The following is an 18,675-nucleotide window of genomic DNA, read 5'->3' as shown; positions in this document are numbered from 1 at the left end:
ATGGCTTTGATTATTTCACCCCCCTCATTTTATTTGCTCATGACAGAAGGAAACACATGTTAGCGGTCATGCTAATTGATATTCGCTGGGATAACACATCGCCATGCATGCAGTATCACGGTGAATTCATGTGCTAATGAAATCATTAATATAATCTCATTATTTAGTAGGAACATGTGCAAATCTTTCTCTGGTGTATTATACAGAACCACACTGTCTGATAATATCTTCCCCTGTCATGCAGCCAAGATATATTTGATTTGGTCTGTCATTACATTTGCCCTTGTAATATTTAATAGCGTGCGCTACATATAAATAGATATTATTTATGTCCTTATTGGCTGTAGAGGAAAGAAAGTGTCTTTAATACAGCCTAAAAATATATTTAGGCTCAACAAATGTGCATGAGTTATGCTAACGTCTAATAAATTATGTTCAGACAACAAACTAAATTGAGTTAGAGGAACTTGCAGCATAAACAAATTTTTGACGCTCAAAGAATTAAGACGTTTTTACTAATTTCAGCACAACTGAATGGTGGTCCTGAACTCAATCAATCTTATGTATTTCTATTCAGAATAACAGCAAATTGTATGTTAAATATTGCTTGTCACTGGCATTAACTCTTGTAAATGTCAAACATAAAATAACACTAAACTTCAATATTAATTATCCTTATCGATTCCAATGTAAAGCATGCTGGGAACTAGAAATTCCAAATTCCTCAAAGTAATCAAGACAATTTAATTAAGTTAATATTTAATTTTTTTAACAATAATTAATAGTAACATCAGTTTAAACTAAATAAAAAAGTTTCCAGAGACAAACTTTAAGTTGGCTTGAGAAAGCCGGACCAGAAAGATTGAAAAAATTTTAAAAGCTTAGAGTACAAAGATTTTCAGTTTGAAGTAGTTTGAAATTTAAAGTTTGACATGTTTGAAGTCAATACAGTCTATCAGAAGATGATAAGATGATGGATGGATGGATGGATGGATGGATGGATGGATGGATGGATGGATGGATGGAGATAGATAGATAGATAGATAGATAGATAGATAGATAGATAGATAGATAGATAGATAGATAGATAGATAGATAGATAGATAGATAGATAGATAGATAGATAGATAGATAGATAGATAGATAGATAGATAGATAGATAGATAGATAGATAGATAGATAGATAGATAGATAGATAGATAGATAGTTGATTACTATGTCAACATAACTCATCAAAATAGGTTTGTAGATCATATTCCACACCAGTATGTCCTTCGAGAACAATTAAACTTGTCCTTCAACTATATTTGAATAACATGATATGTCATGATAACATACACACCCTGTTCACACTGCAGAGCTTGTTTAATCATTCTGACTAATCAGGTAATCAGTGTGTGTGTGTGTGTGTGTGTGTGTGTTTATTTTGACTGGCTGTGAAACAATGGACCTGTTTTCCCACAGAAGCAAGCTCACCTTTCATTGGACAATCCCCTGGTCTCACAAGCCCCACCGCAATTCCATTCTCCTTATGGAACTGGTTGCCATGGTGATGATCATTGATGGTCATTCCAGAAAGGGAGGTTGCCATGGTATCGCCAGTGTTGTAGTGGCTATTGGGCGAGGAGCTCATGAAATCGTGCTGCTGGTCCATAGCAAGTCCAAATGCGGATACTTGGGGGGTGGGGATGGGGGATAAAGGTAAGGGAGAAAGGATAGAGTAAGAAGGGTATGAAAAACAGAAAGGGAAGAATAAGTTAGTGGTTGTACGAGGGAAAAGCAGTTAAAAATGCTCTGATTCCTAGCGGCAAAAAAGGTTTTCAGTGCTGACAGAAGAAAAAAATGGTTCCAAATCCACAGAGCATTAACAGAAACCTCCAAAACAACTCTCAATGAGTCAACAGCAGCGGCGTCCTCCACTAACTTTTCCAAGGACAACATGGGTTGAATCAATAACCAATCGTCAGGATCCGTCCCTTCCGCTGGCTTCACACAGGGCTGTCACAAGCTCAATGTAAACAGAGCCAGAGTGCCGGTGCAAACCTGGATATTTATACTGCCAAACATGCAGCAGGACTAGCTTAAGGTTACTGCCATGAGGCTTAAAATAGTGCAGTCAAGCCAATGTGTCCCCATGCACCTCCTGCAAGCCTTTCTGGAGCCACTTTATTTAACCCATTGTAACGCACAACATAACATATATTGCTCTTGGAAAAGTTCTTATTTGCAAGGTAAACAAGTCCCGCCTTACATAATGACAATGTAATTAACCATCAATGATAGGAAACACCCCTTTTTCCACGGACTGACTGCAACTGTTATTTCTACACAGACACTCCGGCACCAAAACATTGAGGTGTTAATTATTTTGTAATCGTATAATCACTAATACTGAAAGTCCATCTGATTAGTGATACATATTCAGTCATCCACCCAGCCCAAAGAAGATTATACATGTTAGGTATTTCACAGCCGTCCTGATGCACAACACAGCGCCCAGCCCTGCAGACATCCTGACAGCTCATTCTGATGTACACTTGTAGCACTTAGAAACAGCATGTTTTTTCTTTCTTTTTTTTTAGTGCAACAATGGGAATGTAATGATATATCTATATAAACTGCTCGGCTTCAAAAGAACACCCCACTTTTTTTTGAAAGTAGGCTCATTTTCCATCTCCCCTAGAGTTAAACAGTTGAGTTTTACCGTTTTCTAATCCATTCAGCCGATCTCCGGGTCTGGCAGCAGCACTTTTAGCATAGCTTAGCATAGATCATTGAATCTGATTAGACCGTTAGCATCTCGCTCAAAAAAATGACTAAAGAGTTTTGATATTTTTCCTATTTAAAACTTGACTCTTCTGCAGTTACATCGTGTTCTAAGACCGACGGAATATTAAAAGTTGTGATTTTCTAGGCCGGTATGGCTAGGAACTATACTCTGATTCCTGCGCAATAATCAAGGAACTTTGATAAAATTTTTGACTCAATGATATTACGCAGCGCCTGAAAATAGGCTAACTTCCGTCAACATAACCAATGTGTCACAGGGTGTTTTGGTTTTGGTTCATGTTCATGTTTCATGTTTTTAGTTTATCATGTTCAATGTCATGTTTACTCTCATATTTCTAATTTTGTCATGTTCTGTCAGGTTTCCTGGTCTTGTCATGTGATTTCCCATGCCCTCATGTGATCTTGTCGTGTTCTGTCATTGGTTCATTGTTTAATCACTGTTGTTCACAGGTGTCACTTGTCTTGTCATTAGTCTCAGTGTATTTAGCCCTCATGTTTGCCATGCGTCCTTGTCTGTTATTGAATGTTGTAACCTGCTGTGTTGGTGAGTGTTTCTTTAGTCAAGTCAAGTCAAGTCAAGTCAAGTCAAGTCAAGTCAAGTCAAGTCAAGTCAAGTCAAGTCAGTTTGCAACGTCTTTGTTTTATGTTTGGATTTTGTAAATAAAGAACTGCACATGGGTTCAGCAACTTGCCTCTTCAGTGGACATTCGTTACACAACGTGACAACCTGCTTGCACAGAGAGTGTGCTGGAACTATTTTCAGGCGCTGCGTAATATCATTACGCCTGGAATGAGAGTATAGAGCCATATTGGTCTAGAAATTAGCTTTTCATTTTCCGTCGGTCTTACTACACGATGTAACTATAGAAGAGTCAAGTTTTAAATAGGAAAAATATCAAAACTCTCTGGTCATTTTTGAGCGAGATGCTAACGGTCTAATCAGATTCAATGATCTATGCTAAGCTATGCTAAAAGTACTGCCAGACCCAGAGATCGGCTGAATGGATTCGAAAACGGTAAAACTCAACTGTTTAACTCTAGGGGAGTAGGAAAATTAGCCTATTTTCAAAAATAGTAGCGTGTTCCTTTAAGAGTGCCTGATGCTGCGTTCACACCAAATGCGAATAGAGTGTCAGGAGCGAGTGATTTCAATGTTAAGTCAATGGAAAGGCGCGTTGACGCGCGTCTGGAGGTCCTGCGGCGCGATGGACGCGATTCCACCTCATTCGCGCGTCCAGTTCGCACGAATGGCACGAAATAGACGCAAATCGAGCGTCTTGCGCATTACACGCGAGTGGTGCTTTTTGTGCATTCACGCATATGAAGCGAATTCGCGTCTGACGCCCGAGTTGAAAAATTTGAACTTTGGCGTCAATTTGCGCTGCGTTAAACAATCAGGAGCCAGCTCAGCGCTCAGCGCTCATGAACCGCGGCGAGAGCAACCTTTCCTCGGCCAGTCCTTCTGCCGTCTGCCGCTGGCTCTGATGTCCTGTAGTGGTTCATCTTGTGTTTATCTAACGGGTGATCTTTGGTGTCATGAATCTATAATTTGTCTGCCAAATCATTTTGACTGAGGGCAAAGAGAAGTTTAAATATACATGCAGTGAAGATAATGTAGGTAGGAGTTGCCTGGACCACATTTGTGTGGCTATTAATGTTTAATATATATTTTAATGAGAATGAAAAGAGGCAAAGTGGTGTTTTATGACATATTTCTCCTGGAGCGCCTTGAACGCGTGTCTATTTTGCTTCAAACGCTGTGGACGCGTGAATGGATTCAAAATGTTCAAGCGTCCAACTACGACGCAATTTTGACGCTCTATTCGCGTTTGGTGTGAACGCAGCATAAAGGATATAATTTACTCGCTCTCAAGTTGTTCCAGATCTGTATGAATTTATTTCTTCTGCTGAATACAAGATATTTTGAAGAATGTAGGTAACTAAACAGTTGATGGACCCCATTGACTTCCATAGTATTTTTTCCCTTCTATGAAAGTCAATAGGGTCCATCAACTGTTTAATTCCCCATATTTTTCAAAATATCTTCTTTTGTGTTCAGCAGAAGAAATAAATACATTTTTCCTGCTATGCTTACTCTACTAAAATCCATAGTTCACAACAAAATCCCGTCTGGATTCTCCATGGCACTGCATTGGGCAGTGGGAAAAATCTCACCTGTTTTATGTGCATCTGGCACACAAACTGTCTGGAACTGTGTTTGCACAAGGATTCAGGAACTTTGCTCTCTCACCTTTCCTCAAAGCTTTTTGCACACTGGGAATGTGATGACTGCTCAACATCTTCAAGTGGAACAAATGAATTCTACAGTATAACAAAAGAGACAGTGGGATCCACAAGTCCTTTGCACTTTTCTAATTTATATATATTCATTTTAATTACAAATTAAATTACGATCATCACATTTGCAGTGAAAAGTTGAATTAACATTTACGTTTCAGAATAGTATTTGGTATGTCACCGTTTCACATTAATTACAGCAACAATAAACAAAAAAGGATCATTATCATATCATCCCGTTTAATTTATAAAAGACCGTCACATTGATAATGTGAACTTCTGTGTACAAATGTTCTTATTTGATTAGCGACATAAAGAGTTCAGAATCTGTTTATTATTTGGTTCATGGCATAAGTGTCCAAATTTTAAAATCCCTGATTTAAAAGTGGACCTTTCCACAGTATGAGCTGAAAGACCTTTTAAACATGTCCAGACACCACTTAGTGGAAAATATATGTGTACCATAAGACCACATGCCTCCAAGGGCAGTTGAAGAGCTTGTCTAACCAGGCACTAAAGTCTGTTGGTTTTTGTGCAGCGGTGCCTTGTTGTGAGTGTCAAAGCATAAAAAACATGCACTCTGTGTGGGTGTGTGTGTGTGTGTTCAAGGAACGAGAATGATGAACTTGGCATGCTCACGGCCCTTCTGCAAACCAACCTAAACAGCGGTATTACAAGGGTGTGTGCGACTAGAGAAAGCACAAGATCAACACAGATGTTTACACAGCACATGGGATACTATGCAAAGACATATTCGCCACAGGGTACACATATAAAACCGTCAGATGTGTCAGCAGCTGAAAAAAGACATTATGCTTGGATTCCTGTGTTCAAAAGCGAGGTAAGGGGGTTAACGCGGATAGTTGCCTAGACACAAGATCAGATCGCAGTGGTCGTTCCTTCTTTATAGACCTTATTCAGAGCAGCGTCATGACAGGTTTGAAAGCAAGGCTGTGAGGGATTAGACTCAAAAAGCTGTGTAAAGCTCCCTAATTACTTATAATTTTCCTCAGCTCATGTTGTCTGGAGTTCTTTGTTTACTAAAACTTCATGGAAAGATATTTCTGCAGTGTTTCATCAGCAGAACAATCCAAAAACACATTCAATAACAGTACAACCCACTGAAGAGATGCATGTCTATCCCTCAAAGCCTCGCTTTAATTCCTGTTAAAAATCAAAGATGGTGCTGATGTGAATTTAAGCTTTACTGCTTTTGAACGGAAAGCCTGTGGTAAGAGTCAAGAGCTGCGTCCCAAATGACATATTATATAGTAGGTATCTTCACTCTTCAGTCTTCCTTCACTCTTGTTAGAGAAGTACATTCTATATATAGTATGAATTAATTTCGGAAGTACTACATCCAACATGTTGTCACTGTCATGTGACTTATAAGGGATCAGTTCTGTCGCCTCACTGTCACTGATGTGTTCGAAATCGCCACTTATACCCTCGTTCACTATTCCCTACATTACTCCACTAATATAGTCCACTTGAGGGAGTGAATGAAGACGACATAGAGAGCGCCGTAAAGGGCTGGCGCTTTTTCGGTTGTGCGTGCTGTTTAATAATCATTTGAAACTTAGCAAACTGGCAGCTTCAGTAGTAATGAAATGATTTATCTTGAACTCTTAGTCATGGAAACTAGCATGTATAAACCTTAAACAATTTAATAATCAAGTTTAAGGGAATTTATACCTGCATGATATTACACTGTAGCCACATTGGACCAGCGGTTTGGAAAATTGATGGATGGATGGATTCAGCTGCGGATACCATTATCTGGCACGGGAATTCATTCGGCGTGAATATCACAATGCATTGTGGGTATTATCTACATAGTCTGCATATATCAGTTGCAGGTGCGTTGTGGGATTGAATGAGTGCACTCGATAACATCCACTATGGTTTCGGACACCACTACAAATGGCTGTCCCATCAAATAGTGCCCTATTTAACGGTATAGGGGGCGATTTGAGACACAGCCCTAGCTAAGTGTTCAACACATGTGCCAAACCTCACCGGAAGTAGTAGGTCATCCAGGTACTTTCTGCCTGCCTTTTTATGAACACTATGAATTTGGATATACTAATCAGCTAACATACCATTTTTATACATACATACTACTATAGTATAGAAGTCGGCATATTTGTCTTCGTTTTACTATGAACTTACTATTTTTAAATCACATATACTGTGTTATAAACAAAGTGTACACTGCACAATATTCAGTAGCAGTAGTAAATGAAACAATAGTCAGTAACACTTTAGTATGGGGAGCCCATATTCACCATTATCTACGACTTTTGCCTCAATAAACTCATACATTTTCTGCTTATTAATAGTTAGTACGGTCGTTTTTGTAGCGTTTAAGTTTAGGTATTGGGTAGGATTAATGGATGTAGAATATGATCATGCAGAATAAGGCATTAATATGTGCTTTATAAGTACTAATAAAAATCCAATATACAAGTATTATTCAAGCTAATAATCAATAGTTAATAGTGAGAATTGGACCCTAAAATAAAGTTTACCCAGAATGAATGAATCCACATTAAATGTTTCAAACTGTTTGCTAAAGCGTTATCACAATCGTCAAATTGCATGTGAATAGTGTTCAGTTATCATTATGAAAATAAAAACAGTTGTTTTGTTATCTATTCAATTTTTACACAAAACAAAACTAAATTAAATATTGTCTTTTTGTTAGTCTGATCAAATAATGAGCTAAAAAACATAGCTCATTATTTTATTATAGCTCAAATTAGGTTCCCATGCAGTGAGCTCTGTTACTGCTCATTATATACAGGCCATCTGTGTATTACATGCACGCAGAATATGTGCATATAGTGCAGAGTATACAGTCAAACCAAAATGTATTCAGACACCTTCAACATTTTCTCACATTATCACAGTTTATTCGCTATAGATTAGAAAATGGTAATAAAATATGACAAGACTTCAGAGTTAAACTGTCAGAACAAAATCATAATAATGTCAGATAACTTTGATAGAAAGGTATGTAATGGATTAATCAACCAATCAGCTGTCAGCTGTTAAATTTAAGTACACAATTAGATAATACCAGTTTAGGTCAACCAATGGCCAAGCAATGCTTCATTGTGTTCAGTCTGTGGTGTAAAAGGTCGCAATTAAAGAAAAAACACTTCAGCAAAACATGGTCAGGTCAAAGTGTCTGAATAATTTTGGTCGCAAATTTTTTATAAATTTTACTGGTAGTCACTGTATTAAGAATTTTGGGGTATAATATGTCACAGTTGACTTTATTTTGCTATCCTCACTTACATAAATTAACTATAGCGTCCTGCACCCAACTAGTAAAACTATATCTGGTGTCTGAATCATTTTTGGTTTGACTGTACATGTATGCTAAACATATAGGCCTGGCCTTGCTGCTTTCTCTAATACACAAATAATTAGCATGAAACTGAAGTTTAAACTGGATGATTGAGATGACTCACAGTGCAAACTAGACTGTATGCTACAAATAGATGCAGTTGAATGCTTCCTTGTAAACATACACTTCCCCTTTCTTTGAATGCTGTGAAACTGATGGTTCAAATAGACGTTGGAGCATTTGATTCTTCCCAGGGAGTGTCAAGACGTCTTATTAAACAAAGCTCCCACAGTTACACTGAAAGGACGTCAACAAACTTCTGGAATTTTTATGCTGCTCTTGTCAGTGTGTGTGTCGTGTTTGTAGTTGTGTGGGACATTTCGAAAGCCATGCTTAACATTTAGCTTCTAACACCAAGAAATCTAGAAAACATTAGAAATTGGAAAAAAAAATTTGTTATGTAAAACCTATGCTTCTATTCTTGCAGATTGCAAATACATGCATAACCCGGCAAGAACATAACCATGTTATAATCATCCTTTTATTTAAAGGAATTAAATAATTATAGGATTTAAATGGATTTAAAGGAGTAAAGAAAAAGAACAATTTTCTGTAAATTAATCAATTTGAACTAATATTTTTATAGTAAAATGTGCACACATTCACTCTCATTCATATGCCTAATATATCTTGTCACATTCAATTAAAGTCATTTAATATTTCTATCGTTAGCCTATATGTTTAGCTACTAACATCCGACCATGCACTCTTTTACCGATATGAAAATTTTGGCCGATACTGATAATTCTTTGCATTTGAAAGCCGATAACCTATTGGTCGATAAATCTAAATCCAAATTTTTATATCATTTTTGAGAGCCTGATTACAAAAACAAAAGTCTCACCAATAAAAGCCATGTCCCAAGCAGACTATTATAATGTTCTCATCGTAATTTTATGCAGCCTATATGAAAGACTTCTGCTGTTTGTCCGTTTAGGGCTACTGTAGAAACATGACGGTGCAAAATGGCGATTTCACCGTAAGGAGACCCGCGGTGTATGTAGATAGAAATGGCTCATTCTAAGGTAATAAATACATAACGGTTCATTATGTAAGGTCTTTATATATATATAGTTATGTATATTATATTGCATCAATAGATAGATTCTCATAAATACTACACACTGAACCTTTAAAGCAGGATGGATTCTGATTGGCTGTCAATGTTTTTATCGCTAACCAGCTAGAAACAATCATTCTGAAAGTGATTCAAATGATATTGTTACACTGTGCTGTTATCCTTATAGTTGCGGCGAGGACTCTACTAATCGATTATATTTAGAACTACATATATCATTATCATTAAAGTTGTCATCCCTTGTGTACACTAAGGTGGTTATGGCCACTCACTGAGGTCCTGTAAGCTGACAATCTAAAATAAGAATAAAATGTGTACACCAACTCAACACGTATTATTTGTTATGTAAGCAGGCAAATCTGTAATCAGTAGATCTGACCATGTCCAAAACTGCTTGGTAGGAATTAGCAATAAATCCATTGATGGCACCAGGAGAAGTCAAGAGTGTATCTCCTTAGGGGTTATTGCTTGTTTATCTGGCACCAAACCAAATAGCGCTGCTCTCCATTGGCACGCACTGGGTTCGTGCTTTAGAATCGCTGAAAGTCTGTGATGCTCTCATCACGGCTGACTACCCTTGTATCCATGACCTAAATTTGCTCAGCATCGCTATGAAGCACAGTTACTCCTCTCTCATGTTCTCTCACTGCTTTCAATCCCCACCTCCTTTCGGGGCAGGGCGTTATGTTCGAATTCAAACACAGTCGCATATAACATAACAGGTCCATCGCAAAATGACTCATTTATTAAATCAACCAGATCGAGATTACTTGAGACCCCGGCAGTCTAGTATGCAAAGCCCAATATTGGATAAGATGACAAGAATACAAACTGTAAATCTCATGCCAGAAAATGTATTCTGACTGCTGTGATGACATAAGCAACTTCCATTATCCCACTAGCATGCGAAATGATTCTTATGATGAGCCACTCCCTTATGAGCAGGGTGTAGATTAGAATGGTGTCACTGTACTGTGGTGGAAAGACATTAATTTCAGAAATTGTGCACGTTGTTAAAGGGGTTATGAACTTTTCATTCAGCCTTTGATATAGTAAAAGTTCATCGTGAAATGCCGCCTCAAGCCAGCCCACGACTCGTGGAGCTAAACTGATCGAGCTACCGAGTAATAAACATGCCGAAGATAGCAAGATATTGCGCTGTGCCTGGTTGTGGAAGAAAACAGTTGCTGCATAAGCTTCCTTCAGATTCTAATATTAGGAATGTGTGGTTGAACTTTATTTTTAATGAAGTTCCAGCTTACATGCGTAAGACATTGCACGTTTGTTCGCTTAATTTCACAGTGGAATCTTTTGTAAACAAGACACCGGTCGAGACTGGATTTGCAGACATATTGAGATTAAAACACAGTGCTGTGCCTACAATATTGGATCTGACAGGAATGGTGCAACACACTTATGTGAGTAAAACATGTTTTTTATATGTGATAGTATTGCATTGTTACAGATCTTTGATATCTACTGATTATGTTGCAGAAGTTTTGAACATGCAATTTTTTCTGCAGTGAAGTTTTGCTGATGCACATGCTTGGCTTGTGTGTGTGTGTGTGTGTTAGTGATGCGTGGTTCGCGGGTATATCCACCGATTCGGGCGTGCCAAGTAATAAAAAATAACATCAATATCAATTGCGGGTGGATGAGAGATAAATAATTGTGTTTGTTTGATAAAGACATTTTGTGAGCCCTGTGGGCGGATTCCTGTTGCCGTTTCTCTCCATTGGAAGTTTTCAAAACAATTCCACACATGTACTGACGGGGGAGCCGAAACTCATTATTATGCAAAACTGTTATCCAATCATAGCAGTGGGCGTTTACTTCCAAGTCTTCAGTGAGGCACGCCCATAAAAACAGAGCGTTCCAGGAGAGAGGCTCAAAACCAGGGTAGAAAATAGCCTATTACTTATTCATTATGATGTTTTCGAATGTAAAAACCACGCAAACGTCATAAGATGACCTCAGACAACAGTATACATTTTTTTAAAGCCAGTTCATGACACCTTTAACCCTCTGGGGTTCTTCGGGTCAAAAATGACCCGAAGCGTTTTATAATTTAAAAAAAAAAAATCGTAGCTTCATCGGAATGGTCCGAAACTTTATTGGTACTTGGTATATGAACACCCAAAAAAATTGGGGACAGGATTTGAAAAGTCTAAGTGGTCGTAAAAAATTATAGTCACACTCAGGACCTTCGGGTCAAAAATGACCCCAATAGGAAATGAATAGGAAATTGGCAAAAATATGAAAATACAGAGTTTTTTTGTGCATACAATCTACAAATCAGCCAGGATGCAGAAAAAAAGGACTCAACAGTGAAGGGGTGAATCTCTAAAACATCAAGAGTGCAAAACAGACAAAATAACTCACACACACACACACACACACACACACACACACACACACACACACACACACAACACAATTAGCTTTTGGAATGGCACGTGTTAATTTGTGTGTGTGTGTGTGTTTGTGTGTGTGTGTGTGTGTGTGTGTGTGTGTGTGTGTGTGTGTGTGTGTGTGTGTGTGTGTGTGTGTGTGTGTGTGTGTGTGTGTGTGTGTGTGTGTGTGTGTGTGTGTGTGTGTGTGTGTGTGTGTGTGTGTGTGTGTGTGTGTGTGTGAGAGTTTTTTTGTCTGAGTTTTTTTGTCTGTTTTGCACTCTTGATGTTTTAGAGAAGTCATCAAGTTTCGGACCATTCCAATGAAGCTCCGATTTTTGAATTTTTTTTATAAAACGCAAGATCCACTATAGTGGTAAAAATGTGCAATTGTGTGATAAAAATGCTCAATGTGTCCACCGGATAGCACCAATCTCATTTAAAAAATTGCTTTCATGAGGCCTAGGCTTGACTCTATAATGAAATACAGCTTTAATTAAAAAAAAATAATAATAACTATATATATATATATATAATTTTTTATTATATTCAATGGGAAAACATGGGTCATAATTATTGCATAAATATTAATTATAAATCATAAAATTATCCCAAAACACCAAAAAAGAAAAGAAAAAATATTATTGAACAAAAATGCAGTTAATTGATTTTTACTCAAATCTTTTTTTATCTTAATCCCGCCCTCCGGGTCATTTTTGACCCGAAGGTCCTGAGTGTGACCCATAAATGAACCCCAGAGGGTTAAATATATTATTTAACAGATCTCAACTGCTTAAAATGTAATCTATAGTCACCCAGCTCTAATCTGCTAAATGCGACTATAAAGCATTAACATATTATAAACATTAACATCACGCTGCTTCGAAACAATGTGTATTGTGAAAAGCACTATTGTGAATAAGGAATATTCATATATTAAAGTTTATTCTTCCAATATAGCTCACAAGATCCTCTTGTCATGCTGTATAATATGGATCATCAGGTTTTGCATAAACCTGTTGCGTTCATGCTCGAGTGCAGCTGTCATTAAAGCAAAAGGACAACCCCAATACTGAATTCTGAAATCTCTATTACATTTTCAAATCATACTTTCGATCGTATTATTTGTAGTGATTTGATCAAATTGCCAAAATCGAATACAGAAACGTTTTTATGAATGGTCTTTACATGTGCTTCGGTTCATGGCTAACAGCATTCCAGAACAGTCATGCTTATGTTCTCAGGGCAAAGGACCATGTGGATGCATGTAGACATGGAATTTGGAATTCTGCTCATCACGCTTCTGTCAGAGGTAATGGCCTAAGTCTCTGCAGCTGCAAATTCACCTCAAATTACACGAAACACCAGGTCTATGGCAAAGATCCCAATCACACCCTCTCATGCCAACTAGTCTGAGGAGACTGGTGTTGCAGCAAACTAAACCCATCTGTGAGTGCCATGCCAATGAAGCACTCATACTGGTCGGAGAGACTTCACATGGCATTATATCAGAGATTTTATGCTCTTTGTAAGCCTGTCCATATCACTAAACCAAAACAATTTGCTCAGATGTTTTCATGGGGCTTAGAGACATATTTAAATATGTCTGATCTCTATAATACTGGGGCTAAACAATTATCTTCTATCATATTTGCGACAGCATGTTTACACAAAACCGCAATCAATGCAATGTTTTTTTGTTCCTTCCCCAGAAGAAAGCTCTAATTATAATTATATGTCAATTTGATATATTTGATTCAGTGGGCGTTTTATGATTTAACATATTCTAATGGGTTCTGCTGAAATTCCCCATCAGAAGACATCAGAAGTTTGGAAATACCCCTAATTAATTAACCATTTTATCCATTAGATGATTTTAGTGTGAATTTTGGGCACAAATTCCCCCCCTATACAACACTAATGAAAATGTAGGAGTGCACTGATACATGGGCGTTGGAACCATTGTATGTGGGTGGGACAAGACCCACCCACTTTTTACGACCAATGATATTGGACCCACTCACTTTTATCTCTAATTCAGCACGTCTGTTTTTGTCACATGCTGCGTCCCAATTCGCATACTATCCGTACTAAATAGTATTCGAAAAAATAATTAGTATGTCCCAAATCGTAGTATGTTGAAAAGAGTATTCCAAAGATTCCCGGATGGTTTACTATTTCCGGTCAGAATCTGAAGTGCAGATCGATGCGCACTCTAACGGCTGATATTGCCCACAACCCATTGCGAGATGGACGAGGATTCGATTAGAACTACAAACGCAGATAAAAAGTGTTAAAAAACTACAAACATGACGGTTACGCGAGTCTGACGGTTAAGTGGAGAGGATTAGATAAAGTGGTTTGAGTGAGCAATTATCAGTATTTAACCTGAAGAAAAGATATTTATTCAATATTATCCACGTTATATTTCACCTGCAGCAGCATTGAGAACTTTTGTAATGATACGTTTGGCCATTAACTTTGCAAACACATGAGAGGAGTCTCTGCATTTAATGCTGCCTTCACGTGCTATCGGAAATTTGATAATTCCCATTTCTGAAGTCGAGATTACGAGCTCATCCCATTAAAATTTCGAAAGTGGAGTGCGTTCATGTGCAATTTTTACCTAGGAAACTCGTATTTACGATAATTCCGAGAGCACGTGAAGGCAGCATAGGACCCACGAAAGGCAGATCAACGAGCGACTACTTTTCTCTCCGATACGGTAGGAAATTAAATTTAAAGTGGGGGATTTTAACTGTGACGATGATTGACAGTTTAAAGGGTGACGGGACGCACGTAACAGAGTCCGTTAAAGATGACGAAGTAGTATGTCCCAAAGCTTGCATACTCTTCTGCTACACACTCAAAAGTATGTACTTTTTCTTCACAAAAAGAGTACATACTTTTAGGACGTAGTATAAGTAGGCGAATTGGGACGCAGCCACAGTTCCTGTCTGTCTCTGTTGTGTTTTGTACTTCCTGGTTTCAGTTATCACATGTTTCTTTGTCTGAGTTTCCCGCCACTTGTCTGTTTCCTTAGTGACCCTCATCTGTATCACCTGTGCCCCTCGTTAGTTAGTCATCTGTGTTTGTATTTAAGTTCCTCCCTTTCCTTCAGTCTCTGTCCGATCTCGTTTGTGTATACGTGTTTGTATGGTGTGCTACTTTGATTTGAGTCTTCTGAAGTATTAAACGTTGTTGGAGTATTCTACTACCTGTCTTTGCCTGTTCCTGCCTGCACACCCGTAACAGATTTAGCCTGACGTTGTCTTGTCATACTCAATTCTGGTCAGAATATGAGTCTGATACTGCTCTGTTGGGCTGTGATTATGGGGCGTGTTTAAACCGAACCAGGAAAGACCGCGATTGGAAAGACAACCAATCATTGTGACGGAGCGACGCGTAACTTTAGTTGTCAACCAACTGTCGGTGATGTTAGATGTTTTTCCATGTCCACGGGTTGAAGCGACCCCAATTATGTGATATTTAGACCCAGGAATGCAAATTTTAGCAGGCAACCCTGCCAAAAAAATTATATTTTACCCCCCAAACGCCCCCAAGGAAAGCTATTGGGCTTGTTTTGGGCTAGTTTTGAGTCAATTGGGCGGGTTTTGTTGTGAAAACTTGGCAACCCTGTCAGATGTACGTACGCTGGAAGAAGTAGAAGAAGAAGACGAGTGTAAACGATCTTTGCCGGTGTTGTAAAAAATAATTTAAGGAAACACAGAGTACTTACCAACACGATCATCAATTCTGAGAGAAATAGTAAAGGTGAATGCATATACGAACAAGTTCTCCGTTTAGGATTAGAACAAATTCAACCCAAGCGCTCTTTGGTGACGTGCATGATTACGGTACTATTGATCATCTGACAATTTGATTGGTCCGAACAGCTCTGATTCGAGCATAGTTGCTCAACAACGGATCAAGTCCAGACCGAACTGCCCGAGCTCAAATGTTGTGGGCGGGGCTAAATTTGGCTGGCATCCAAGCTACGTCTGTTTACCTACACTTAACTGATAAACACTTATTATTAAACACGTTAGACGCTTATTTTTCACTTTTCTATAATTTTCTTCCTTTTTATTGAAAATAAATGCCTTTCCGATCTGATATGTGATGGGAAAAGGGAGTAGAGCGAGTTCGGCAAAAGGCGGATTCGAACCTCGGGTCGTTTTGCATCAAAACTTGATGCCATGCGTCTTACCCCTACAATATTACAGCTGTAAAGAATCCTGTGTTTTCCCTAATTTTGTCCGGCCCAACTAGACGTTTAGTGAACAAGGCAATATACTTGTACTTAATGTAAATGGCATCAACTCCAGTAAATTTTTTGGACCCACCCACATTGTTTTTGCTTCCGACGCCCATGCACTGATATGAACATTTTGGCCCGACGATAATTCTTTGTATTTGAAAGCCGATTACCTATTGGCCGATAAATCTAAATCCAAATTTTATATAATTTTTGAGAGCCTGATTACAAAAAGTCTCATCATTAAAGCCGTGTCCCAAGCACACAATTATAATGTGCTCATTGTAATTTTATGTAGCCTATATGAACCGTATTTTCCTTTTTTGAAACGATTCCAATCATATTTCAAGCAATTCAAAACCCTAATGGAGAACAGTGCGCATCTGAAGTGTCTCAGCTGAAGGAAATAATCCATTATTTATCCGCCTTAATATATATATCGGCCAAATTTTCGTATTGTACCGATAACATTAAAAATGAACATGTTGATATGCTGGCCGATATATTGTGCATCCCAATGAGAATGTCGCAGCTGCTCTTAGACTTTTCCATACAACAAAGGTGGATAATGCCTGTGGATACACCCTATCTAGGGTTCTTTGCAGGGCATCTAAGCCATAACAGTGATTCTATTCTGAATGAACTATTGAGATGCAGTCAACCCAACACAGATTCATGACAATTATTGCAAAACGTCAAACAGTAATCGGCCACTGGCAATGCATGTGATCAATTTAAAACGTCAACTAATGAGAAAAAAGGCGAGGCAACCAGAGAGGCGTTTGCAGGCAACTTCAAATCCTCAACCCCCATTTTAAATCGGATTACAGTCCACATGGGATGCAGTTTAATACAGTGATAATACACAGTGGGTACCGCTACCAAAACGACCCCATGTGCGAAGCATGCATTGAACATGAAGAATAATGCTGGTTACTAAATGAACCCATGCGTCCCCATGATTAGACTGTACAGTCGATGAAGAAAGGTGTTGCATAGCATTAGAACACAGAATCAGCACTCGGTCAGCGACAAAGCCTAACCATGAATTGTAATAAAAGCGAGTCGCCTATAATTTCGACAGGACTAAAATCAGACACAGAGACACTGTGATGGCTGAATACATGAACACGAAGAGCCGGAATCATGGCCGCATCTCTGTTCTTCACAGACGGAGGGAGGAGGCGCGTTCCAACAAAGCATCCTTCAACCAAAATCGATTAACATGTGCTTGAACTTGCATACACATTCCATTTTTGAATAAGCATAAGAAACAACCTTGCTTGGATACAGTTTTCCTTTTATTTTGAATTATTCTCATTATTCGAATTCTTCGAAGCAGAATATTTAGCAATGGAATTAAAATGACACATTGTGACAATAGCGCTCGTGATTTTAGGTCAACTGATAATATGAAAATAAAGGTAACATGCGAGGTTTTACACGTATAAGGGTCTTGAAAAGGAACGCGTTAATAGATTGGCATTTGGTGAAAAGTCCCATAAATACCGTTACACGTAGGCTACGCTCGGTTCAGTCGGAATAATCTTGTTAGGCACTTAACGTATTTTTCTTATGAGACTGGGTATTTTATCCTAATAAGCAAGTCAGTATTCGAGCATATTCAGAGCATTAGTTTATTAATACGAAAGCCGCGCAGGCCCGGTTTAACAACATGACTTGACCAACGCCGATTTAAAATTGCGACAAGGACACGCGTGCTTTCTGTTTGATACAAATCTCCTTCGAATACAGTGCACGAAAACACTAAGAAATCGCATTTAAAATCACAAATGGCAGCTTTGACAGGTTTTACTTACCTGTGCACGAGTCGCTGTTATTGTCTCTCCAGCTGCAGTCGCTCACTGAGCGCAAGACTAGAGATGCAGTTCCTATAGCCGCCTGATCAAGAGAGGAGGCGCTAGAGAGACATGAGAAAATCCACTGTTTTTCTTCCTAATCTTTCATAAGTCGCCCTGCTCAATAATAGTATTTTAAAAAAGACTATAGGATAAGGTGCTGCTGTATACATTGGAGGGGACCATTAGCCTACGTATTTGGACACTTCAAAACGTACGAATGAATTGTATTATACAACAAAACATAAAAGAATGTGCCATTTTTTGGTAACACTTTACTTGAAGGGGTGTGCATAAGACTGACATGACACATGTCATAATTATGAAGGAGTTTTTATGCATGTTTATGACAACTGTCATTAAGTGTCATTCGCTCAATAATGTCATTTTTAATGCAAAGATGACATTATTTGAGATGTCTTAGTTATGACAACTTGACATAAACCCATACATCATAACCTGTCAGTGTCTTTGTCATGACAACTTGACATTCCCTAGACAATATAACCTGTCATAAACATGACATAGCAGATTAATTATCAAACTTAAGAAATGACTTATCTTTATGGGTTAACATTACATTAAAC

General features: G+C 38.3%; 1 protein-coding gene across 6 annotated transcripts in view; it reads right to left on the bottom strand.

The window, feature by feature from the left end:
* The window catches only part of mapta (microtubule-associated protein tau a), a 52,608-nt gene extending 34,485 nt beyond the window's left edge, over window positions 1-18,123 (bottom strand). For 2 of the 6 annotated variants that reach the window (XM_079845858.1, XM_079845860.1), the window contains exons 1-2: window positions 18,050-18,123; window positions 1,477-1,674 (exon numbers count right to left, since the gene is read on the bottom strand). In XM_079845858.1, coding sequence (XP_079701984.1) covers window positions 1,477-1,654 — 178 coding nt within the window. In that variant the 5' untranslated portion in view covers window positions 1,655-1,674; window positions 18,050-18,123. The remainder of the gene's footprint in view (window positions 1-1,476; window positions 1,675-18,049) is intronic. The other 4 variants (XM_079845857.1, XM_079845859.1, XM_079845862.1 and 1 more) reach the window with 3 other exon arrangements.
* Window positions 18,124-18,675: the final 552 nt, after the last annotated feature.

The sequence above is a fragment of the Gobio gobio genome (genome assembly GCF_949357685.1).
Source record: "Gobio gobio genome assembly, chromosome: 20".
Classification (NCBI taxonomy): domain Eukaryota; kingdom Metazoa; phylum Chordata; class Actinopteri; order Cypriniformes; family Gobionidae; genus Gobio; species Gobio gobio.
The sequence above is the reverse complement of the archived record's forward strand: the minus strand, read 5'-3'. Positions and strand labels throughout refer to the sequence as shown.